Raw genomic sequence first — 27,531 nt, 5'->3', positions numbered from 1 at the left:
TGGCCCATTGAGTCCACACTGACCCTCTGAAGAGCATCCCACCGCCTACCCTATCCCTATAACCTTGCATTTCCTGTGGTTAATCTACCTAGTTTACACATTCCTTGACTGTGGTCAACTTTTGCATGGCTCATCCACTTAACGTGCACATCTTTTGACTGGGGAGGAACTGGAGCAAACTCATGCAGGTACAGGGAGAATGTGCAAACTTCATCTGGACAGTTGCCCAAGGCTTGAACTGAACCGGGGTTGCTAGTGCTATGAGGTAGCTGTGCTAACCACTGAGCCATTGTGCATTATTTACAAACATTACTTGTCACTTGTTAGCCCAAGTCTGGATATTGTCCATGTTTTATTGCACTTGGATATGAACTGTTTCAGTATCAGAGGAGTCATAAATGGTGCTGAACATTGTGCAATCATTGACAAACAGTCCTACTTCTGACCTTGCGATTGAGGGAAGGTCATTGATGAAGCAGCTGAAGATGGCTGGCATTAGATCCTGAGGAACTCCTGCTGAGACGTCCTGTTGCTGAGATGATGGACATCTTCCACTGTGCCAAGTGGGGGGTGGGGTCACATGTCCTGGAACATGTTTTCGCTAATATTGTAAAAATGTTGTCAGGGCCCAGGGCTATTTGCAGTATCCAATGCTTCTAGCCATTTCTTGTTATCACATGGAACAAATCAAATTCATTAAAGACTGGCATTTGTGATGCAGAGGATGTTTGGAGGAGACCAAGACGGATCATGAGCTCAGCACTGGTGGCTTAAAATTGTTGCAAATCCTTCAGTCTTAGATTTTGCTCCTCTGTTTTTGATGATATTCGTCAAGCTTCTTCTTGCAGTGAGTGAATTGTCCACCACTATTTTTGACTGGATGTGACAGGACTGCAGGGTACAGATCTGATCCATCAGTTGTAAATGCTTTGCTCTGTCATTTGCTGCTTATCCTGTTTGGCATGTAATCATTCTGTTTTGGAGCTTCACCAGGTTGACCCTTCATTTTTAGGGTATGCATGGTGCTGTTCTTAGTATATCTTCCTACATTATACTTTGAACCAGATGATCACCTGGCTTGATGGGGATGGTTGAGCGGAGGAAATGTTGGGCAGTGAGGTTAAAGATTGTGTTGGCACAATGCCACATAACATGATAGTCCTTCTTCATCACATAGAGAGTATTCTCAATGTGGTGATCACTCTTACCAATACTGTCTTGGACAAATGCATCTGTGTCAGACAGATTGGTAAGGATGAGGTCAAGTTTGTTTCTCCCCCTTGTTGGTTCCCTTACCACCACCTGTCAGATTCATTCTAGCAGCTATGTCCAGTTTGGTCAGTAGTGATGCTGCCAACCCTGAGTACATTGTACATCCTTGCAACTCTCAATGGTTCCTACAAATGGTGTATGACGTGGAGGATACTGGTTCATGAGCTGGTGGGTAGGAGCATTACTTGGTCATCAGCAGGTGGTTTCCTTGCCCATGTTTGAACTAGATGGTATGAGACATCATGGGGTCTGGAGTCAACGTTGAGGACTCCTTGGGAAACTACCTCCCTCCTATCTATATATCACCGTGTCCCCATCTCTGCTAGTATGCCCTGCTGGTGGGACAATGCATTCCCAGGAATGGTGATAACATTATCATCATAGAATCCCTACAGTGTAGAAACAGGCCATTCGGTCCAACAGGTCCACCTGCCTCTCCGAACAGCATCCCACCAAGACCCATTTCCTTTGTCTAACTCACCTAACCTAAACATCCCTGGGCACTATGGGTAATTTAGCATGGCCAATCCACCTACCCTGCACATTTTTGGACTGTGGGAGGAAACCAGAGCACCCAGAGGAAACCCAGCAGACACGAGGAGAATGTGCAAACTCCACACAGTCACCCAAGGTTGGAATCGAACTAGGGTCCCTGGTGCTGAGGCAGCAGTGCTAACTACTGAGCCATTGTGCTGCCCATATTCTGGGACGCTAAGAATTGATGCCATGAGTTATGACTGTGTCAGGTATCGATTGTCCGTGAGACAGCTGTCCTAAGTTTGTAACATATAGGCCAGACAATGTAAGGATATTAGCTTCCTTCCCAAAAAGGACATACTGGAACATCCTTTTGGCATCACTTCTAACCAAGGACTTGGTGAAGGTGTGGGACCAGTACATAATGAGGGTAGCAGGAATTCTGCCTTCTGCCATTTTGTGGTCTCACCTATATTTATGTTGCCAGTTTGCAGGGGAATGTTGCTATAATTGTCTGCATGCAACTCTACAAAAACTCCTGAGAAAGGTTCACTGGCGTAACCAGTTTCTGATTTTGATTCACTCTTCTAGACACAAATGCACCAGATAGTTTGGGAATTTTATACCCAAAGTTTCAAAAACAATTTTGTGAAGTAATGAGAACACCATTTCACAGTTAAGTTATATTATTTTTATTTGTTAGAAATTCTATCAGTGTTTGAACATTAATATTTAGACAGCTTGCCACAATTTCCATGTCCCATGATGCAAATGATAAAACACAAAAGGCACGTATTGCATGGAAATTGGAAACAAATTTTGTAATATTTAGAATAGTTGCTTTCATTTTAACACTGTAAAACATCTTCTCCATGTGTACGTTACAATGAAAGTGTGCACTGTAACTGTCTCAATTATGATCCAACATAATGGTATCATTACATATAAACTCTTTAAAAATATACTTCTGTCAAAAGACTTGATGACTACTATATACACTACAAAAATAAATTTTCATATAAATAAATTATATGGCGTACATTTATCTTTGTAACTGAAATGACACAAACCCATCTCTACCAAAATAGGCAGGTGATGAGACCCAGTTTGAATATTTTTACTTTTGCATCCTCATACTAAAATCTACGAATTCTTAATGCAGCTGTTATATATCTTTCCTATTTAGTTATTAACATTAGTAAGCACTTTATACAGATTAAAATCCATTACAAAATAAAACAATGTAACAGAAGAAAAAAAATCCCTGCATTTTTTGTTATAAACTGGCATACGACAAATACTGTAAGAAAACATTCTTATGATACAAAAATATAAATATCACAAAAAAATACATTTTTTCTTAAAAACAATAGTTGCCAGCCACTGAGAAGTTCTCCCTTTGCCAATGTGACTATAGGAGAAAATGTCTACATTGTGCAGAAGCAGCAGACAGTAGGGGAGGGGAGAAGGTACGCATATCTAAATATGCATTTGATAGAATCTGTGCTGGTAAACAAGAGGGAGAAAACACTAATGAGAAATGACAGACGCTCAGGCAGTAGCAGTGGGAAGCCACTCTAAACTGTTAACACAACCTAATATACACCAGGACAGCTGAAGTTATTTTCAATGTACACCATACAGTTTTTGTTGTGGATCCTGGATGATCTAAGGTCAGTCCACCACAAGTGTCACGGTGAACTCTTGGTGAATGTCACATACATTTCTATACCAATAAGTCAACTTTTGTTATGTAAAAGAATGTTCACAATTAGGGTTAACCCTTAGTGTGCTAACGGCAGTAGCTTATTTTAAAGATTAAAATAAAATATATTTCAATCTAAATGCTACGTGACACAATTTGGCATCATCTGTAACTTCAATAGCAAAACAAATGTGACAAAGTAACGAAATAATTCATAAGATTGCTTTTGGCAGTAGTGTGAAATAGATGATCTTGGATCAATCATTTGTTGTACTCCTCTCCTGACCCTCCTTTCTAGGAGAGGTGTGAACTGGGCAGCAGATCTGGATCACCCATTTGACATCACTGGTCAAAAGCCAAAAATAGACCGAAATCCTTCAATAGTGAACATGTGAAGAAACATTTAAAAATTACATGAACATTTGCCATTTTCATCTTCTTGTATTTGCATGGAGATCCTACGTGTGTCACCTTAATGTATATGATAACATTTTTTTTTGAGTAAGTTAACAACTTCATTAAGATAATGCACAGATGGATTTCATGTGAATGTCGGTTTGTTGCAAGTATCACCAATAGCAATTTCATCCCATTAATGATGAACGCATTCACTACCAAAACAAAAGCAAAAGCTAGGTAAGGCCTCTGGACAGTCATTAACAGAACAATGTGGTTCTATTACAAAAGTAATTTGGGTTTTTGAATACTGAATGGAAAGAAAGAACTTACACGTAACTTCCATTTTCTCAGAATGCCCTAAACTGTCTTATAGCCAATGAAGTACTTCTGAGCTACAGACTTCCTACATTATATCAGTAACTATGCTTTTCTTTAAAGGTACATACTTAAGGCTTCTTTGAAAGATTCATAACTTGCATGTCCACTTGATTTGATTTTACTGATGCCAAATGTGTGTACTAGCAGTAGTAGGTGAGTTTAATATTAACATAAAATCAGAATTAAGAGACAGTTTTCTCCCCCTAAAAATTTACACATAAAGTTGGATTGAATTAATGCCTCCCTATCATAAGCTTTCAATGCTGAATGCATATCTTTACAAATATTAAAATCTATACTAAGGAGAACAGTGTCTAAGCTTAATGGTGGGTCATTTTCAAAAATGCATTCTATTTAAGTTGAAAATAAATAAAGAAAAATATAAAAAAACTGCCTCTGTTAGTCTGACAGTTAGAAATTCCAATACAGTTTATCATTCAAAGAACCTGGAGGGTATCAATAAATATACACACTAAGGGTTAAATTAAAACATTACAGACCTGTATAATACACCGAAAGAGTCAACTAATGCTAACAAGGCAATAAAGATTAACGTGCTTTTCTTCATATCTGATAAATTTTAAGAACCACGCATAGCGTGCTTGAAAGTTAACAGTAACATTTTATACTACCACAGGGTTGTGATATGCAAATTTAAAATATTTTAACAAGATGTGTATCTTTACAAAAAGAACTATCACGAGCAATATTTGCATAGAATAATTATACAAGTAAATTATACAATACCTTAAGCAGCAGCAACAAATGCTGACATTTATGACTAGATTGAGCGTAAATGTGGCACAGATACACAGATCAATGTACATAACATATAGATCATACAATATTGTTCCCAATCCATTACAGGAGGTTTTCAACTCCCAAAATTATACTACTTTACATTGTACATTTGTATAATACATGTGTACATCCTTTAAATATTTTAAAGAAGAAATATTTAACAAATATTACAACAGATTAACAGTTGCCGTTAACTGTTTTCCCAGTTCAGTTATTGGGTTTAATAGCCTTAGAGCTTCAAGGATCAGACAATGCAAATGAAGAGTTTTCCAATCTTTGGCCATCTGTGCATCATAAATTCCATATTGGAAAGGGTCAAATTCAATACCATACCATTAGGAATGGATGTTGAGGAAGGTTTCAATAACTGTCCTCATATTTTAGAGAACAACATTTGTGTAAGGACAAGGTGGTTATTTCCATATTACAAAAATGCATCAATTAAAATTTCCATATTTGTCATCTTTTTAAGTCAATCTACAACTAATTAAAACAAATGTAATGGAGTTAGATCAGGATGTAATTTTCTGCCCTTTAAAATATGGCTAAATTTTTCCTCTTCTATGTAACTGAAGGAATTTGACAGGGGTGTGAATGATTCATAGTATTTTAGACAGTAAAGCATCTCTCACTGAATTTCTTAGGAAACGTACCTAATGTGTTTTGTTCCCATTTCGTGGTGTTTCACAATCAACGTCCTGCAACTCTAAAACTTCAACCTTCGAGTTCGTTCTTTCATAATGTGCATTAAAAGGCACATGAGGATCAACAAATGCTCCATCATCAGTTCCACTGTACCCTTCGCGATGTGGGTATCCTCCAAATACTTTGTGGTTGGATATGGGAGGATGCACAGCCACAGTAACTGAGGCTGTGGCGGTCACAGTAGTGATAGGCTGGCAGTATGTAGGTGCTGTAGCACCAGTGGCAGTGAATGTGGGATTTCTAGTCTTATGAGAACAGGATCTATGAGTTGGATGATTCCGATTACCAAGTTTGAAATGCCCTTCACGAGTAGTTTCAAAAGCATCCATGCGTGGTTTGTAAGGAGGCGGTCGAAACCCTTCTCTCGCCTCCAAACTGTGATCTCTACAATTCCGCCAGGATTGTTGATGTTTAACATCCTGTTGAGGAGGTGGCTGTGATCTTGGTTGATGTAATCTGCAATCCGACTGAATAACCTGTAAACAAGGTAAACTATTAGTACTTATCATATCAATTTATTCATTATTACACTGCAGTGTACAAAACAATTTACAACTTAATTAAAAATTTAATTGGTAGTAGACTCGGGATGGACAAAAGTCAAGCATCATGCTTTCATCTTGAAAGATATTTCTTAGAATAAGTAATCTGGGAAAACCATTAACATAGCTGAAAGTTTGAAAAAACAATTCATTTCCAAGGAGAGAGATAATAGTGAGAAAGCCTGGTTGCGAATAGCAAAAAAGAAAAGGCCCTTTAATATTCCTAAAGATTCTTTATTGTTATGTTACAATTTATATCATCACAGAAGATTTCCTTGATCACTATGGAATTTGATTTCTGGAATCACGCAATTGCCTGAAGCAAAACATATGTCCAGAAACCACATCAGTCAATGAACTGACATCAATTTTAAATGTGGTTGCTACATCTTGTCCAACTCCTTTTAGGAGGAGGACTTTGAAGGGAATGTACGTAACATATAATAACTGGAAAGCATTATTAGTGTGCAATTGTTGTTTACAATGTAGGAAATTATATCTGCTATGGAATTGACTGCAATTTTTACCTGTAATAAATCCACTCTAAGTAACAATACATTGTTGCTCTCAAATAATGGTCATATGTCAAACATTGTGGCTATAAAGCAAAAAAAAATGTATTTTGTTGTTACTGTATCATTTTGAATGAAATTAAAGAACTGATGGCTAAACGAAAAATGTTGAAGCTTTAAATACTGGCAAGAAACCTTGCTTTTGAAAAGAAGAACCGGCTTCACTTACTGTAGATCTGGGGAAGACAGGATTCTCAGTTGCTTCCACCATGATTTGGTGGGCTGGTGAAGTTGAGCTGGGGTTGGATCCATAATGCTGAAGCTCTTCGCTGATTCCGGAAACTGTAGTCTGTGAGCTGTATTCAGAATCTGAAGTGTCAGAGCCATTATTTCCTTGCTCAGGGTGAAGGGCGAACCTCACAACTCGAAGTGGTGGCTCCAATGATGGAGTAGGCAACCTGGTTCTCCCATCTAGAGGTGAAACCTATGAATGTGTAAGGAGTAATTAGTCTCACCTAGAATTCACAACATTTTTGTAGTCAGATTCAGCCATTTGAAACATCTGGGTGGTATAATTCTTTTCACACAAAGTGCAGAGGGAGCCTGATGAGAGCTCATTCACTAACATGGCTTTTTGTAACACAGCAACACTGTGACCAGACATTAAACTAGACACAAACAGCATGTGTGTCATGGTCATAGCATTGTAGAATATTTTTTATGATTTGTAAAACCATGGGGAGATTGAAATCTGGGCTGGAGGGGGTCATAAAGGGAATTATCTGAGAAATGAGAAACAAAATAAGGTAAAAACCTGTTAAATCACTTTTACTGACAGGAAATGCAGCTTAAAGATGACATGGTAGCAAAAGTCAGACAAAACAAGGGTTCTTCATTGTGGGAGTGAGTACAGCAGATCTAAAAGTGAGAAGGATGTCTTTACAGGAAGGGGAGAAGTCAGTGTTGTTGAAATGATAATGGTAGGTGAGATTAAGGAGAAAAATGACAGAGATGGATCACAGAATCGCCAGGTGTGTCATGGAAGAAATTATTTTGGAGGGGGAAACGTAGGGTTCTTGTGGCACAGTGGTGATGTCTCTACCTTTATATCTGAGCCAGCAGGTCTAGGTTCAATCCCTATCTGCTTCAGAGGTGTATCATAACAAGTCTAATCAGGTTGATAAACAATGTTGATACATGTGACTGCAGTCCACATAACAATGTGGGTCACTGTTAAATGGCCTTCAGGTAACAAATACTGGCCTTGCCAGTGATGCCCCATTTTTTGTGAAAGAGAAAACACTCTGCAGACAGATGAAGAAAATACAAAGTAATGAGGGATCACAGTGAGCAGCTTGGGGATGTTTAAGGCAAAAGGGAGGGGGATTAGCAGAGCAGCTGCAGTGATGGCTGAGCCACAGTGACAAATAAATCTATAAGCTCTTCTTCCTTAGAATTAAAAGTATGCAGTCACAACGGAAATGCGAAAGAGACTTCATGATTTGCCCCGGTCCCTAGCTTTACCCTAGGTGATCTTGGGAATGATTTTGATGAAAGAAAACAAGACACACTGAATTTTGATATGATGAAACCTATTCTAGCAACTAATCCAAGACTAGCTATGTACCAAATATGCATTTTCTTGCATCCCTCTGAAGTTTTTTCACACTAAGAATAGCTAACCTCAAGTGTTATCCTTAGTTTTTTATTTTCTTGTTTCCTCAACAGTCTTAGCTACTGCTGACCCATAATTGCTTTGGGTTCACCTGGTTGTGGAGTTATGCAAGCAACTGTCACATCAAGGTCTATCCTTCAACAACAGCACAGGCAGTGACCTGTAATCTTCCCTGTTCTTTTGCGGCTCAAATAATAGAGGTACAGACACTCCAATCGGTCTGGCATTAGCCGTATCAATAATGCTGACTTCATCTTGGTTGTACGAGGCTATGGGGTCAAGAAGGAATTCCGTGAACTATGAATCTATTCACCTCAGATGCTTTAGTTCTCAATTTTTTCCTGAAAAAATGGCTCAGATTTCTGTGATTTTTCAAATCCATCATTTGTTCATGCTTGCACCTATTTTGTTTCCTGGTAACATTGACAGTAGTATTAAGTCACCGATTGTGTGTGTCCAGTGCTGTGCATCAAGGGTGTGTGGACTGGAGATAGGACAACACTAGGAATACACTGGTGAATAATTCCTGAAAGCCGGTCCATCATCTACAAAGGCACAAGTTAGGAATGTGATGGAAGACTCCCCAATTTGCCTGGATGGGTGCAACTCCAACAACACTCAATAAGTTTGATACCATCCATGACAAAGCAGCCCACTTACCTGCACCATATCCATTCCCTCCACCACCAACAGTCGGTAGAAGCAGTGTTTACTATCTGCAAGATGCACTGCAAAAGTTCACCAAAGATCCTTCTAAACTTGCATCTAGAAGGACAGTCAGCAGATACATGGGAACACCTCCTGTAAATTCTCCTCCAAGCTGACTTGGAAATATAGCGTCCTTCCTTCACTGTTCTTGGGTCACAATCCTGGAATTTCCTCCCTAACAGCATTATGGGTCTACCTACAGTAAGCGGACTGTCACATTTCAAGAAAGCAGCTCACTAGCACCTTCTCAAGGGCAACTAGAAATGGACAGTAAATATCGACCAGCCAGCAATGCCCACATTCCATGAGTGAATAAAAACAAATTGTCACATGCATTCTCGGACTCTGGTCATTTTAAGCCTGGCTCTGTTAAGAATGCAGAATTGGTGAATTAATTCTTATTTTTCACTTAGAACATCTCAAAGTCCAAACATAGCAGCAACGTCATGAAAATAAGGAAATAAATACCTCAGGATATGGTCCAAAGCAAGAAAGAAGGACTGGAAGTAACACTAATCCATTGAGAACACCCAGAACAGTTAAAATAGCCAGGACTGCAAAGAAGTACCTGTAACAGTTGCAAAGAATAGTGCAATTAATTTTAAGTTGCTCTTTACTCATGCCAAATTAATTGCATTTTAAAAGCCAATTACAACACAAACTTTAGTGTAAATACGGAGAAAATACCTCAGTAATTTTTTGCCTTTTACATCAGTGAGGCTACATCACACATTAGTTGATCAAATAAAGCACAGTACATTAGTTTGTTAATTTTATTGACAAACAAATGTTTACATGGACTGTTATTGATGAATAGTTTGTTACGCATATAGAAAAACATGGAACGTGATCTGAATGACTGAATAAGCCCATACAACATGCACAATGAAAGGGGCCCCATTACCTTAACCCCAGCAGAAGCAAACAAATGAAGTAAAGGGTGCAGAATTTAAACAATTTAGTCTAGGGGCAGGAGAAGCAAAGTCTCAGGCAGTTAATCCACTGTGAAATGCTGCTGCATCTCACAACAGAATCACTAATTAAATCTCAAGTGTATCAAGTAGGCTTTCTCTCACAACACTAATCAAAACTTTCTGCCTATAGACTTCAGAGATTTAGTCTTACTAAATAGTTCGAACTGCAATCCTTTATAAAACATGAACCAACGTTCTGCTGTAAAATGCTGTCCGTTCAATAGAAGATTCTAGCATTGTGTATGATAAGAGCACTCCACACAATAGCACCTCTGCAGTGCAAAATAAATCTTTTGTGGTACAATTTAGCATTATGAATACTCTTGTTTTGCGTCAACCATTTCAAACATAAAAGCCAGAATTTTTGTGAAAAAGTAAAAGCATTCAAGTGGTTGTCGATTCCTACCATTCAAGCCATAACCGGGTGTTTGCATGAATACCAAGGTAAGCTTTAAACTGTTTAAGAGAAGGTCAGTATACAACACAGCTGGGCCTCAGACTAAACTTAAGGACACATTTTTGAGTAATGACTTCAAGGCCACAACCTTGGGCACGTTTTTAATTAACTTGCACAAATAAAGGATTATTCTATTATCTCACTGTACAGCAATGGAACACAGTTACCTTCACTATGCCCAAAAGCACAATGATGCATTTTTATATATGTATTCGTTTGAGCAGCAAACAGTATCTTACTTTTATATTCACAAACTACAGACATTGCACTACTGTCCAAATTTATATTACTATTAAATATTATTTCATATATAAGAAATATGTTAAAGAGTCATTTGTATCCAGTATAGATTTTATTTTAATTTGGATTTCATTTTCAAGGCTGGTAGCAGGAGTTGGCAAAATTACCAATATGGTCTGCTTACCTCAGTAGAAAGTGCCTGCAAGGATGACATTTTCATTGTGGGGTGTGCTGGCTGCTGTAAGCCAGACTACCCATGAAAATATTTGGAGGTAGATGCAAGACTGCCAACTAGAGAGGTGAACTATTTAAAAAGTCCAACTTGGTGATGTATGACTTCTTTTGAAGTTATGGTTATGGTAGTCCTTCAGCTCTCAACCGACTTCCATATGCTCCCCATTCATGCCACACACCCACTCCCTAAGGCCCCACATGCGCCCAGGACAGGCTATGGCAGTTGCATGTTCATTCACCCACTATACACGCGATGAAGTATATAAAGAATGGGCAGGATAGTGATAGTAGGCTGTATAAAACAAAACTTCAAATAAAAAATGCTTTTCATTGATAACTTTCCACTATGTTGAACAAACTCGTTTTCACTGTAACGCAAAGGTGTCAACCATTCAGATCCTCAAATTATTAATACCTGAAACTGTAAGCACTTAAAATCTCTTAACTTTGTGTAAATAGATGTTATGAAATTGACAGCAGAGATCAAGATAGCCAATCAAGCAAAGTCTCAGAAATTCAACTGAGTAATGGAAGTTTGGGCTTTCAGCTAAGAATACATAATGAGGTTTGGCCTTAGAAGTGACAATGTTGGAAACGCAGCTTCCTTTAAGAGTAAACCAAAACAGATTCAATGTTAATTCAAATCAGGTGAGGTATAAAGGAGTTTGTACATGCAAATAGCAAATGTTCTGCATATTACAGCGGTTCACGGACTCCCAGACCAACTGTTTATTTTGCAGCACCATGGAGTCCATGGATCATGTATATATCGATTGTGGACATCTGTACACCCTTTCTAGTTATTTGAACAATCTTTTATTGTGATTTTGGTTGCATTTCTGCCCTGTGCTCCTTCTGTTTGGACATCCAGGGTGGAGGGATGTGTGCAGATCACAGGGCTTCCTTGTGGGTCTGTTCCTGGGCCTGCCAGGTTAGCTGTAAATAGGTCCAGGCAATGGGGTGCGGAGGGGGTCATATCTGCTGAATATCTGCCCTTTATGTTCGTGCCTGGGTGTCCTTGGAGAGGGAGCTGGTGGTGTTCAATGCCCTTAATGCCTTTAGAGAAAGATGGGCACTGTGGGGAATGTAGCGCTTTATTTCTCCATCCAACTACCTTTTGATTTAGTCCCTTCCCACTCTCCTTACCTCTCCCTCACTTTGAGCGTTTTCATTGCCTGCAATGGCCAATGCTTGTAAATTTTTAATTAGCTACGCAGGTGATTACTGGCGATGGTTAATAGATTAAAAAAACCCCACGAAAAAAAAGCAAATGCAGGGCTTTTATGGTAGTGTCCCTACCTCTGAGCCAGAGACCTGGGTTCAAGTCCTACCTGCTCCAGAGATGAGTAATAATATCTTTGAACAAGTTGATTAGAAATATGATAAAATGTGAGGCTGGATGAACACAGCAGGCCAAGCAGCATCTCAGGAGCACAAAAGCTGACGTTTCGGGCCTAGACCCTTCATCAGAGAGGGGGATGGGGGGAGGGAACTGGAATAAATAGGGAGAGAGGGGGAGGCGGACCGAAGATGGAGAGCAAAGAAGATAGGTGGAGAGGGTGTAGGTGGGGAGGTAGGGAGGGGATAGGTCAGTCCAGGGAAGACGGACAGGTCAAGGAGGTGGGATGAGGTTAGTAGGTAGCTGGGGGTGCGGCTGGGGGTGGGAGGAAGGGATGGGTGAGAGGAAGAACCGGTTAGGGAGGCAGAGACAGGTTGGACTGGTTTTGGGATGCAGTGGGTGGGGGGGAAGAGCTGGGCTGGTTGTGTGGTGCAGTGGGGGGAGGGGATGAACTGGGCTGGTTTAGGGATGCAGTGGGGGAAGGGGAGATTTTGAAACTGGTGAAGTCCACATTGATACCATATGGCTGCAGGGTTCCCAGGCGGAATATGAGTTGCTGTTCCTGCAACCTTCGGGTGGCATCATTGTGGCAGTGCAGGAGGCCCATGATGGACATGTCATCAAGAGAATGGGAGGGGGAGTGGAAATGGTTTGCGACTGGGAGGTGCAGTTGTTTGTTGCGAACTGAGCGGAGGTGTTCTGCAAAGCGGTCCCCAAGCCTCCGCTTGGTTTCCCCAATGTAGAGAAAGCCGCACCGGGTACAGTGGATGCAGTATACCACATTGGCAGATGTGCAGGTGAACCTCTGCTTAATGTGGAATGTCATCTTGGGGCCTGGGATGGGGGTGAGGGAGGAGGTGTGGGGACAAGTGTAGCATTTCCTGCGGTTGCAGGGGAAGGTGCCGGGTGTGGTGGGGTTGGAGGGCAGTGTGGAGCGAACAAGGGAGTCACGGAGAGAGTGGTCTCTCCGGAAAGCAGACAGGGGTGGGGATGGAAAAATGTCTTGGGTGGTGGGGTCGGATTGTAAATGGCGGAAGTGTCGGAGGATAATGCGTTGTATCCGGAGGTTGGTAGGGTGGTGTGTGAGAACGAGGGGGATCCTCTTGGGGCGGTTGTGGCGGGGGCGGGGTGTGAGGGATGTGTCGCGGGATATGCGGGAGACGCGGTCAAGGGCGTTCTCAATCACCGTGGGGGGGAAGTTGCGGTCCTTAAAGAACTTGGACATCTGGGATGTGCGGGAGTGGAATGTCTTATCGTGGGAGCAGATGCGGCGGAGGCGGAGGAATTGGGAATAGGGGATGGAGTTTTTGCAGGAGGGTGGGTGGGAGGAGGTGTATTCTAGGTAGCTGTGGGAGTCGGTGGGCTTGAAATGGACATCAGTTACAAGCTGGTTGCCTGAGATGGAGACTGAGAGGTCCAGGAAGGTGAGGGATGTGTTGGAGATGGCCCAGGTGAACTGAAGGTTGGGGTGGAAGGTGTTGGTGAAGTGGATGAACTGTTCGAGCTCCTCTGGGGAGCAAGAGGCGGCGCCGATACAGTCATCAATGTACCGGAGGAAGAGGTGGGGTTTGGGGCCTGTGTAGGTGCGGAAGATGGACTGTTCCACGTAACCTACAAAGAGGCAGGCATAGCTGGGGCCCATGCGGGTGCCCATGGCCACCCCCTTAGTCTGTAGGAAGTGGGAGGAGTCAAAAGAGAAGTTGTTGAGTGTGAGGACGAGTTCCGCTAGGCGGATGAGAGTGTCGGTGGAGGGGGCCTGGTCGGGCCTGCGGGACAGGAAGAAGCGGAGGGCCTTGAGGCCATCTCCATGCGGAATGCAGGTGTACAGGGACTGGACGTCCATGGTGAATATGAGGTGTTGGGGGCCAGGGAATTGGAAGTCCTGGAGGAGGTGGAGGGCGTGGGTGGTGTCACGGACATAGGTGGGGAGTTCCTGGACCAAAGGGGAGAAAATGGAGTCCAGATAGGTGGAGATGAGTTCGGTGGGGCAGGAGCAGGCTGAGACGATGGGTCGACCAGGGCAGGCAGGTTTGTGGATTTTGGGCAACCAGCTTGTAACTGATGTCCATTTCAAGCCCACCGACTCCCACAGCTACCTAGAATACACCTCCTCCCACCCACCCTCCTGCAAAAACTCCATCCCCTATTCCCAATTCCTCCGCCTCCGCCGCATCTGCTCCCACGATAAGACATTCCACTCCCGCACATCCCAGATGTCCAAGTTCTTTAAGGACCGCAACTTCCCCCCCACGGTGATTGAGAACGCCCTTGACCGCGTCTCCCGCATTTCCCGCGACACATCCCTCACACCCCGCCCCCGCCACAACCGCCCCAAGAGGATCCCCCTCGTTCTCACACACCACCCTACCAACCTCCGGATACAACGCATTATCCTCCGACACTTCCGCCATTTACAATCCGACCCCACCACCCAAGACATTTTTCCATCCCCACCCCTGTCTGCTTTCCGGAGAGACCACTCTCTCCGTGACTCCCTTGTTCGCTCCACACTGCCCTCCAACCCCACCACACCCGGCACCTTCCCCTGCAACCGCAGGAAATGCTACACTTGTCCCCACACCTCCTCCCTCACCCCCATCCCAGGCCCCAAGATGACATTCCACATTAAGCAGAGGTTCACCTGCACATCTGCCAATGTGGTATACTGCATCCACTGTACCCGGTGCGGCTTTCTCTACATTGGGGAAACCAAGCGGAGGCTTGGGGACCGCTTTGCAGAACACCTCCGCTCAGTTCGCAACAAACAACTGCACCTCCCAGTCGCAAACCATTTCCACTCCCCCTCCCATTCTCTTGATGACATGTCCATCATGGGCCTCCTGCACTGCCACAATGATGCCACCCGAAGGTTGCAGGAACAGCAACTCATATTCCGCCTGGGAACCCTGCAGCCATATGGTATCAATGTGGACTTCACCAGTTTCAAAATCTCCCCTTCCCCCACTGCATCCCTAAACCAGCCCAGTTCATCCCCTCCCCCCACTGCACCACACAACCAGCCCAGCTCTTCCCCCCCACCCACTGCATCCCAAAACCAGTCCAACCTGTCTCTGCCTCCCTAACCGGTTCTTCCTCTCACCCATCCCTTCCTCCCACCCCCAGCCGCACCCCCAGCTACCTACTAACCTCATCCCACCTCCTTGACCTGTCCGTCTTCCCTGGACTGACCTATCCCCTCCCTACCTACACCCTCTCCACCTATCTTCTTTGCTCTCCATCTTCGGTCCGCCTCCCCCTCTCTCCCTATTTATTCCAGTTCCCTCCCCCCATCCCCCTCTCTGATGAAGGGTCTAGGCCCGAAACGTCAACTTTTGTGCTCCTGAGATGCTGCTTGGCCTGCTGTGTTCATCCAGCCTCACATTTTATCATCTTGGAATCTCCAGCATCTGCAGTTCCCATTATCTCTGATTAGAAATATATTTTTTAAAACCACAAATATGATACTTGGATAAAATGTAACTGATTAATATGTTAAAACACCTTTTCATTCATCATTCAGATAGATTCTCAGTCATCATTTTAAATGCTGTTTCTTTCAGACGTTTGACCAAAAGAAGTATTCACCAGTAAAATGGGGAGATGCAGTCTTCCAGTAATTATCAAAATACTTGAATGATAATTTATTCCCACTTTATTACATCATATTCATACTAATGATTTAATAAAGTCCCATCAATGTTAATGGTTTTACCCCAGTTGGGAAACTGACTTCTGGATAGGAAGAGGATCTTGAAGGGAAGTGGAGAAACTGGTACATGTACTGAATTACATTTTAACCATAAAATATTGGGAATTCTTGCAAAGTCTTCTCTGGCCTGTCAGCATATGGATATCTGAATATCAAGAAGTTTTTAATACAGTGGAAAATTATCAATGGATTATCATTTTAAAAAGTGTTTTTTAAAAAAAATTGACCTCAATGTCATTATAGTATATAGATTCTATACACTGCATAGTCAGTGAATGTGCATGGAAATGACATAACAATCATAAAGGTGTGGATAGAAGAAGATGTAGTGGCATGCTGGGCCTTGGGTTTGGTTGGAAGGGCATAGTTAGGCATGGGGGTAGAGGGTGGCATAAATTGTTTTTCAGGAATGAGTAGGCAGGATGGGGGTGGTGGTGTGGAGGGCACAGCCTGTCATTGTGGACAGGGGCCATAGCTGGTGGTAATTGGTCAATAGTCCTTAGTCTGGCATGGAATACATAAGGAGGATCTTTAGAACTTATCTTTCAAAATGTCTCCTCATGCAGACTATAGGGTGAATTTCCCCAGCTGTAGTTAAAGTGTTCATTGAGTGAGATTCTTGGTACTTAGTCATCTCGTGCTGCACTTACTTGAACTTAGCCACTGCATATTCATTTCAGTGATGATCATGGACTACATATCTCATTACTGCATGCATCACCAACATTTTGCAGCTAAATTACTAGCCGTTCCTCCTGCCCTCCCCACTTTGTACACATGCACTGGGGACCACTGTTCCCTTCAAGCTCCATGCTTGTGGGCCGATTCTGGATCTGGAAGTCACTGCTGTGCATGGTCCGTGGAAGCTTGTGCAGCCAGTGAGAAAACTGAAGGACACTCTGCAGGGCACACCTCACCACCTTTCCTGTAACTGCATCACTTAACTGTTCTTCATCCACTTCCATAATACTCATTCCCTCCTTTTGTTACTTTGCATAAACGGTTCACCCTCAGAATTGATGTTTACACAAAACTGTGGCACTGCCCCCAGCTAATCACAGTCTCCTTTGACCCCACTAAAGTATGTATCCCTTTAGCATTCACAAATGCTTGAAACCCCTGCAGTGTATTTGTCACCTAAGCTATTCACATATGTAACATCTCCACCCTCTTGATTGTTCAACGTTCTCTAACAGGCTGTCTGCCAATTTCCCTACACTAAAAAGCACTAAAGCTCCAGGTAAGCATAAAGTTAAGAAACCAAGCTAACAGCCATAAGATGAATCCTTTATAGATGCATGACCTATATGTGTGTCCCTGTAAACAAAGCAGCCTGGCATGTGGTCCCAAGCTCTAAAGTATAGGCCTGAATGGCTAAGAGCCATGTTCCCTCTAATTTTATCTGCTGCTGAACAGGTCCATACATGGCAGCAACTTCAGGAAATAGAAGTCAATGTGTTTGTGAATAATACAGAAGGTTGGTCTTTTCAAAATAAATACAAAAAAAAAATATATCCATTTAAATTGGTAGTGAAAAATCAGGATCTAGCTGGCTCAGTTGCAGAACTGAACGACATACACTATACAGTATCTAATTCCTGGTCAGTGCTGGGTTTTTAAAATGAATTCATAGAATGTAGGAATCAGTGGCATCACAAATGTTTATTGCAAACTACTTTCTGACCCAGGTCAGATAGTAGTTTGTATATTATAATGTGCTACAATTTGTATAAGTTTATAAAAAGGGAAAAGCATCTCATTCCTGATCGCTGATCAGTGACCTCTGAGAGAAATCTGTGTGTGGAGTTCTCAGGTACAGGACAGGATCAGGCTCTTTTATAATGAGCAGCGTATTCTATTATAATCCTGACTGTTTTTGTTCTGTTTTCAAAAGCCCAAGAACAATACAACACAGGAACAGTCCGTTGATGTTCTAAGCCTGCACTGACACATTTTGCCCTTCCAAACTAAAACTGTCTTCACTTACAGGATCCATATCCCGCTGTGCCTCTCCTATTCATGCATTTGTCCAGGCGTTTCTTGAATGCTGCTATTGTGCATGCTTCCACCACCTCCTCTGGCAGAGTGTCCCAGGCACTCATCACCCTTTGTATGAAAGATCTGACTCGCACATCTCTTTTGAACATCCACCCTGCACCTTGAACTTCTGTCCCCTAGTAACTGACCCCTCAATCCTGGGAAAACGCCACATACTTTCCACTCTATCCATGCCATTCACAATCGCTCCTCAACCTCCTGCGTTCTAGTGAAAACAAACCCAGTCGATCTAACCTTCCTTCATAGCTAAAATCCCTCATACCGGGCAACATCCTGCTTAACCTCTTCTGTACCCTCTCCAAGGCATCCACAACTTTCTGGTAGTGTGGTGAACAGAATGTGCAATATTCCAAGTGTGGCCTAAATAAAGTTCTGTAAAGCTGCAGCATAACTTGCTTATCCTTATACTCAATGCCCCTTCCAATGAAGGAGAGAATGCCACCGACATTTTTTACTACTTATCTACCTGCGCTGCCACCTTCAGTGATCTGTGGACTTGCACATCCAGATCCCTCTGCATACTTATACTCATAAGGGTTTGATCATTCACTGTATAATTTCCATCTGTACCTGACTTTCCAAAATGCATCACCTCACATTTGTTTGGATTAAACTCCATCTGCTATTTTTCTGCCCATGCCTCCAACTGATCTATGTATACCCTGCTGTATCCTCTAACAATACTCTTCACTATCTGCAACTCCACCAATCTTAAAGGCTAATTAGAGCAGCCTTTTCCTCCAAATCATTTATGTAAACAATGAACAGCAAAGGTACCAGCACTGATCCCTGTGAAATACTGCTAGTCACAGACCTCCATTCCGAAAAGCATACATCTACTGCTACCTTCTGTCCCCATGACTAAGCCAGTTCTGTATCCATCTTACCAACTCACCCTGATACCATGTGACTCCACTTTTTGTACCAGTCTGCCATGAGGGGCCTTTTCAAAGGCTTTACTGAAGTCCACGTAGATAATATTAACTGCTTTTCCTTCAATCATCTTCGTCATCTCCTCAAAAAACTCAATGAAGTTAATAAGACACGACCTCCCGCACACAAAACCATGCTGTCTATTGTTAATAAGTCCATCTGTTTCCAAATGCATATAGATCCTGTCATATGTATATGGCCAGTCCAAGACCAGTTCAGTTTTTGGCCAACAGTGATCCTCAGGATGCTAACAGCGGGAGGTTCAGCAATAATGATATTTCATTTTGGAGATGACTCGATTCTCTCTGGTTGGAGATGGTCATTGCCTGGGATATGTATGGTACGAATGTTACTTCTAAAACATGTTAGATAATATGTTACGTTCCATGGCAGATAAGGAAACTCTGTAGTTACAATGAAATGTATAGCTACCACAATGGACAATGCAGCTTAGCTGCCTCGTCAGCAAATTCGGTGTCACTAGTTAAAAACCTGTCAAGGGTACTCATACAGAGCCCATATGGGCTCAGGAGTCCTCTTGGAAAGGCTGTCTGACTGAATGGTTAAGAGAATCTGTTCAAGATACTGATCTTCTAATGTTTACTGATGCAGAGCAGTACAACTATTGTAGCTCAGTTGCAGGGATGGAACAGATATTACAATGTTAGAAATCTGAATCCCGGTCTGAACCTACTTCCAAAATGACCATTACTGGTTTTAATGGAAGCAGAACAGGGAATGAGTAATTAGCTTGCTACAGAGAGGCAACTTAAATATTGAGTATCTTATATTAACAATTACTTTAAAAGTTACCCTGACCAGCTGAGGTTTCAATCCTTGAGAAAGCATCACAAAGGGAAGTGAGGATGCTGGAGCAAGGAGTTAAGTGTTTTATCCAGTTTACTTGCTTCATCAGTCTAATGCCCTGCACAAAATCCCTGATATTCCTAGACTCAACTCCAAAGCTCTTTATCCCTGAACTTGACATCCCCAAATGTTTGAGTTCTGGACTCCCAATTTTTCTTGTCATCACACCGCTCTTGTCCAGCTTTCAACACTGAACTTCCTTCTATCCCCTAGCTCAAGATTCTAACTTCCTATCCCATGAACCTTGCCCAGTTTCCCTCCATTTCCAGGCTGCAGCCCAGCCAAGGGCCAGTTAACCTTTCAATCTGACTGACTGTAACCAAGAAATTAGGTTCGGCTGTTAATTTTGACTGAAACTGCAGAAACCTTTTTCCTACAAGTGACCACCTCCTCAGCCTCTATGTTAGTGTACTGTTCTTCCATGTGTTTGTGATCACCACTTCTTGCTGATTAATACCTGCCCAATAATAATGCTATTGGACTTGCATATCCAAATTAAAGATGGATCTCACTGCCCACCAATAACAAATCATTACAAGGTGAGGGCATTGATGTGGCTGTATTACACAGGCTGATATAACTGCCTGAACAAGAAGGGTGAAAATTGCCCATGTAGATTTGAATGCACAGAGCATCAAATTTACAAGTGGAAAGCGCAGCTCAGTGACCGAAAACAAAAGTACAATAAATAGAACAATTTTCTGTTTTATTTTAATGGCTAAGTATAAAAATAAGGCAATTCTATAGAAAGAACTAGTGGGAAATTCAGTTTAAAATGGTTAACACAACAGCTATGTTCATTAAGATCTATGATCTGACACCAAAGGAACATAATGATTTTGTTGCCCTGTTTCTCCATTGCCCCCCCCCGCCTCTCCCCCACCCAACTCCTTTAAGATGTGAGCTTCAACTTTTGTTGTACATCACAACATCTGTACCATTCTACTTCAAGACTGATGATACTTTGATATAATGATTTTGTTATAATTTATAATAAACCGTTCTACTCTCCTTTGATAAAATGATGAAGCACATTCGTCCGTCTGTAGAATGGAGTAACAGCAAATGATGTGAAATGGTCTCAATCAGTAATCATTATGCACACAGTAGTCAGATGTCAGCAGTCAATTAACTTCCAGCATTAAAAGTTTAGCTCGAAAGTAATTTACAACAAAATTTCACTGACAGATGAATTTAGGGTTTAAAAAGAAATGGTGATGCAGCTCAAAATGAAGGCTGACAGGACAATGAAGAACAGAACTTCTGGCAATAGCCAAAAAAAAAAGCTTCTTACCTGACAATGAAGTCAAATTCAGACCCAGCAAGCATGAGAACTCCAAGAAGAGTTGATACAGCTCCATCTAGTACAGGTGCAAACATGTGCTCCAGAGCAAGAACTGCCCTTCGATTCTTATCTCCAATGGCTGTTAAAAATGCCTGTGGGCAATATGATTAATTCAATCAGACCAGTCTACTGAATCCTATAAAACACTAACCAACAGTTCAGCAGCTGTTCTGATTATGCGTGACAGGCTAAATATTTCAGTTTAATTTTAACCAAGTCTCAAAACTGCTTACTATTTGTTTAACAATTTTCAATGCAAACAAAGTGGATATCCAAGAGATATAGGGGAGATAAAGGGTTTGCATTTATACCACTTTTTTGATATATCTGCACTTGTTTCATTATAGGTACACTAGATGATGGCAAGAGGATCGTTGTGTAAATTCAAACCCATATATATTTGGAAAAATAAAAGCCATTTACGTAAAAGGTATTTCAAGCCTGTTTTATATTACTTATTTATTAGATACACAATGTTTAAATCGATTACCTACATTTTGCTTTTCCAGTCCCCCATCTTACTTTTTCTTCAACATATGAAGCATTAACTAAAATTGATCATTATTTGTGATTTCACAGTTACAATGTTTTTATTAAATTGTTGTTGTTGATGTGTTTTACTTTCAAGTTTATTTCAAATATTGCCAGTTACTTAACTGGTTGAGTTTGTGTACTCAGAACACCACACTTCAAAAGATCAGATGCCCTTTTCTTGTCCTAATAAGTTCTGATCTATCTGAAGTCAGTCCAGACCAAAAAGCAGCCAACAACCTTATGGATTAGAATTTAGAGTTTAGGGTACATTTAATTGAGTATGAAGGTGGTGGATGGGGAATGTCAATTTCTTGCATCCACCTTGACAAGGTCAGAGCTGATCTATGGCCAGCCTTTCTACATCTTTACCAAGTGAAATCTTTAAGCAGGCAATTAATGCCCAATTAAGGCCCTCATTCTGCCATAGTACTTTAACCCACAGATGTAGAAATGAAACTATGAAGTTTATATGCAGCTTTTACAATGATTCATTGCAGTTATGTTCAAATTAAAATATTAATTAATTATTTGCAAATAAATCATAAGATCCTTAGATGTACTCAAATCTTGAAAATATAGTTTTGTTGTTTTTCTCAGAGAATTTAGAAAAGTTGTGTGCATTTCTTACATTCTGTTTTGAGAAATGGAAAAGTGAAAGAAGTTTAAAAACAGAACTTGCTGGAAAAGTTCAGCTGGTCAGGCAACGTCTGGGAAGAAAAATCAAAGTTAACGTTTTGCATCTGGTGACCCTTCCTCAGAACAACAAATGATGTTTCCTCAGTTCTGAGGAAGGGTCACCGGGCCCAAAGAGTTAACTCTGATTTTTCTTCAAAGATGCTGCCAGACCTCCTGCGCTTTTCCAGCAACTTCTGTTTATGTTCCGGATTTACGCATTTGCAATTCTTTTGGTTTTTATTAAGTGAAAGATGGTTTTTGTTTACATACCAGAGCAACATGAACAGTGAATTCCACCCCTATTCCAACAGAGGCAATGAGGATTACTACAGGAACTGCGCTCAGCTTTATCCCAATAAGGCCCATCATTCCAAAAAGTTCCACGGTCATCAGTGCTAGGATTAATACCTAAATGGGGTTAAAACAACCCATCTCTATGTCAAAATAAGGCTCCTTTTCCTCCAGCAAGTTAACTCATTCTTACAAAGAAAACAGAAACATTTATTTCTAGGTGTTTCAAAAAGTGAAATTGAAAGAAGAAATTTTAAACTGTTCCAGGAAGAGACATACTAAAATTATAATTCTGTTTTTACATTAGTAATAGCTTGTAACCAGATAGTTGAAGGAACTCTCTGCATGAATCAGCTGGACATTGTCACACTGTAATATATATTACAACATTACAAAGTGAGTCATAGAATCATACAGCTATACAGCATGGAGACCCTTCCGTCCAAGTCTTCCATGTCGATCCGATATCCTAAATTAAATCTAGTTCCCTTTGCCAGATATCCCTCTAAACCACACCTATTCATATACCCATCCAGATGTCTTTTAAATGTAATTGTACAAGCCTCCACCTCTTCCTCTGGCAGTTCATTAAAACATACACCACACTGTTTGAATAAGTTGCTCCTTAGGTGCCTTTTAAATCTTTTCTGTCTCCCTTTAAATCTATGCCCTCTAGTTTTGGACTCTGCAACCCTGGGGGAAAGACCTTGGATTCGTCCTATCCACGCACAAGGTCCTCCCTCAGCCTCAGATGCTCCAGATAAAATAGCCCCAGGCCTATTCAGCCTCCCCCTGTAGCTCAAACCTTTCAACTTTGGCAACATTTTTATAAATCTTTTCTGAACCCTTTCAAGTTTCACAACATCCTTCCTTTAGCAGCGAGACCAGAATTGAACTCAGTATTCCAGAAGTGGCCTAACCAATGTCCTGTACAGCCGCAAGAGGACCTCCCAACTCCTATACTCAATGCACTGACCCATAAAGGTAAACATACCAAATGTCTTCTTCACTATCCTGTCTACCTGTGACTCTACATTCGAAGAACCATGAACCTGCACTCTGAGTCTCTCTATTCAGTAACACTTCCCAGGACCTTACCATGAAGTGTGCAATTTCTGCCCTGATTTGCCTTTCCATAATGCAGCACCTCACATTATTCTAAATTAAACTCCAACTGCTATTCCTCGGCCCATTGGCCCATCTGATTAAGGCTCCATTGTACTCTGAGATAACCTTCTTTGATGTCCACTGAAACTCCAATTTTACTGTCGTCTGCAAACTTACTAGCCATATCTCCTATGTTCATATCCAAGTCATTTATATAAATGACAAAAAGCAGTGAACCCTTCCATGATAACGAACGTTTCAAAATTATATTTCACTCTCATTTAGCAACAATAACCTGAAATGATATCAAGAGTTAACTTATTGAACTTTATTATAAAGTTATAAAGTTTATTATTCAAATAAAAACTGATATTTAGCCAAAGAAGAGACAATTCAAGGAGTAAGAGGAGATAGGCACGCTGAGAGGTTTAGGGAGTGCCTAGTGCCTCAACAACTGAAACCACAAGTGATAAGGTGAGGTGAAGGAAATGGGGCACCTGTAAGATGGCGCAGTTCTTGGAAACAAGGTTTCTAGAAAACTGGAACAAGTTACAGAGATAGCATGAAGGCAACTGTATATCAGATTGATAATTTTTAATTTCATGCATTTGTAGACCTGGAGCCATTGTGGGTCAATGAGCAATAGGGTAGTGTGGATGACAGGCAGTAGAGCATTTGGTAAGATTCTACTTATGGGGAATAGAAGGCCAACCAAGACAGCACTGAAATTGTTCAGTCTGGATCTGATTAAAGTATGAATTGGAGTTAGCATCACATGGGCCGAGGCAGGAGCAGAAATGAAATATCAAAGACGTGGAAGCTGATGCTCTTTGTGATAGAGGTGTTATGGAGTCAGATGTTCAGCTCAGATGACTAGGAAATGAAGACTGTGAGCCTGGTGTCTTCAATAAATATGCAGAAACTAATACTGTCTACAAATAACATTAAAGTTGAGAAACAGGGCTGAACTAATGATAAATCTCTGGAGAACGTCAGAAGTAACACAGTAAGGTCTGGAAGAAAATGGTGAAGAAGTTCCTAGGGTTAAAATGAGATAGTTAAGGGGGGACCAAGAGACAGCAGTTCCATTCATCTTCAGAGAGGAGAACAGGATTTGAAGGAGGATATTGCGATCAACCACATCAAAGCTGCACAGAGGTTGAGAAGAATACACTATGGCCACACTAACTCAGAATATCACATCTGACTTGTTTAAAGTCATTTCAACGCTGTGGCATTGTATGAAGAGGCTGAGGAAGAAAGCTGGATTATTCTGCACAGTTCTGCAGGAACCCTAAATAAATGACAATGAGTCTGAGGTCGGCCAAAACTGTCGAAGGCTATTACCATCTGATGAGTGTCAGATTGTAGTGACTCTCTTTTTCTTCAGAAAATCTGAATGATTGACCTTTTTACCATCAAACAATTAAAAATGAGGCAAATCATGACTATTTTTTCATCCAGCTATAAAAGTTAATGGGAAAAGGAAAAAATAGAAGCACTAACTGGTAAGTTTTACAACGAATTCTGCAGTGGAACATAAAACCAGCACTGATTTTTTTTTCAGGTTCTGACCAAGTAACCTATGTGAAAGTAATCTCTGTCTGGTGTGAAATAGCTTTAAGCTTTAATGAAATTTGAAGTAATATCCTAATTCACTCAAACAATCCATCCAGCAAAACATGTCGCAGACTAAACACTTTGCTTCATGAAACATGTTTACTTACACAAAGTTTGCAATTCAGTCCCAGTTAATTGGTTCACATCTGGTATTATTTTGAATAACTTTGCATGTTTTGTGCAATTTTACTGCTACTCTGAAATTAGTGAAAGCAACAGCAATGTATCTTGCATAGATTTTGTAACATACATGTCAGCAAGTTATCCAAAACAATAAAGACTTTCTTTTCATTCAAATTCTAACTTGCTTATAAGACTTTTTCCCACTGTTTAAAATTTTCACTGTCGTCATCTTTGCATGCCGAATAAACATTTCATGAATGATGTCACAGGCGTACCCCACCAGAGGCCCAGACATAAACAAAACTTTCCCGAATAAAGAAAGAGCTATACCAAAAGGAATTCAGCAGCAATAAAGCTCATGGTAAACTTACAATGATCCCAGCCGTCCATGGGTTCAGAAGGAAAAGCGCACACGCCAGAAAAGTGCAAGCCAAGACCACGCTGATGGCCAGCAGCAGCCAATGTCGGAGCCCAACATATTGTTCCCAAAAGAGGAATGGGTATCCATTTGGATAACTGGCAAGTCCTTGGTTAGTAAAGTTACTGCAGATATTTCTGACTTTTTCAATAGCTTCCACAAAGTCTGAAGTCTCATGCAGTCCGTTGAGGTAGAAAGGAAACTGGGCGTATTCAATAGGCTCAGCAGCTGGAACTAAGCATAAAATAAACCAATTTAATAACTTCTGCTTTCATTATTTGTACAGATTGTGTGATCGGCAATTGATAACGAATTGATTCAGACTTATTGTATATCAGAATTAGTTAATCAATACACTTGTTGAAACTATAATGATACAACTATTCTCATCGTTCTGACAGGAAGATCCAGATTCAATGACTGGCCAATGCTCCTAAGCCAATCTTATCCATGAAATATCTATGTGATTTCTCATACAGGAAGAACTAGGCATGACTGTAATCTTTAATATAAATAAATAATGATCACTTTGAAGCAGTCAATACTTCCAGGAGAGAAGGGAAAATAAATACTCACAATGGGGATGAAATCATGCGATGTTCAAAATAAGTGGTAATTGATTAGGAAAGGAAAACTGGGACCCGCAAAGGATGGAATTAAATGTTGCAGTAGACACCCTGTCCACTGGCTAGAAAACCAGTTGAAATCGCTCCATGACTATTTATAGAAGGCCCGGTGGAAGTTAGTGTCAAATTGGGTACATACCTCCCTGTTTCAGGGCTTCTCACCTTGTGTGAGGGGGCAGCTTGTCAAGAAATTCTAGCACCTGACAGGTACTTCACCTGAGAAATAGCAGCTAATCAGAGCCAGTTCTGCACTGTAGACTTGACTGGGGATTGCCAATGGAGTCTCAGGAATAAAGTGACTGGGATGAATTTGCTGAGCTCAGCTAGAGAGGTGTAGCGAGTTGGAAGGAGCGAAGAGGTCATGAGAGAGGAAGAAGAATCACTCTGAGTTCCTTTGTTTCAGCCAGGGGATGCCATGGGCATGAATATTCTGGTTATTCATGGTGTAAGAGTATGCCTGACTCCTCCAGTGTAAATATCAGTGGTTGCAGGATCACACCTGGAAGTGGCCACGTGAGGGTTTCAATTAATATCAGGTCATCCATCTTCCTGCCTGACTACATACCCACCCCCACAGCCTCCAAACACACTCCCTAGATAGCGTTAAAATTCATCCAATATTTCTTTTTTAATTAATAGGACTGTGCTAAGCAAATTGCTGTTATAAAAGAAAGGTAATTTTATGTTTCTGATTTAAAAAATACTAATAATAGAGAAAATTTTTCACGAGATGAAATATATGTAGTTCCATCAAATGAAATTGAAACAATATAAAAAACATTATGCTACAACGCTTTTCACATGCTA

The 27,531-nt window shown here is 41.2% G+C and overlaps 1 protein-coding gene across 3 annotated transcripts in view; it reads right to left on the bottom strand.

Annotated features, from left to right (window-relative positions):
• Positions 1 to 2,449: 2,449 nt before the first annotated feature.
• Positions 2,450 to 27,531, bottom strand: part of ptch1 (patched 1) — a 109,303-nt gene continuing 84,221 nt past the window's right edge. For all 3 annotated transcript variants that reach the window (XM_048527258.2, XM_048527257.2, XM_048527259.2), the window contains exons 18-23: positions 26,052 to 26,332; positions 22,810 to 22,947; positions 21,280 to 21,422; positions 9,643 to 9,742; positions 7,021 to 7,275; positions 2,450 to 6,213 (exon numbers count right to left, since the gene is read on the bottom strand). In XM_048527258.2, the coding sequence (XP_048383215.1) occupies positions 5,686 to 6,213; positions 7,021 to 7,275; positions 9,643 to 9,742; positions 21,280 to 21,422; positions 22,810 to 22,947; positions 26,052 to 26,332 (1,445 nt within the window). In that variant the 3' untranslated portion in view covers positions 2,450 to 5,685. The remainder of the gene's footprint in view (positions 6,214 to 7,020; positions 7,276 to 9,642; positions 9,743 to 21,279; positions 21,423 to 22,809; positions 22,948 to 26,051; positions 26,333 to 27,531) is intronic.

The sequence above is a fragment of the Stegostoma tigrinum genome, chromosome 3, assembly GCF_030684315.1.
Source record: "Stegostoma tigrinum isolate sSteTig4 chromosome 3, sSteTig4.hap1, whole genome shotgun sequence".
In the NCBI taxonomy this organism is placed as follows: Eukaryota; Metazoa; Chordata; class Chondrichthyes; order Orectolobiformes; family Stegostomatidae; genus Stegostoma; species Stegostoma tigrinum.
This window is presented reverse-complemented; position numbering and strand designations above follow the sequence as displayed.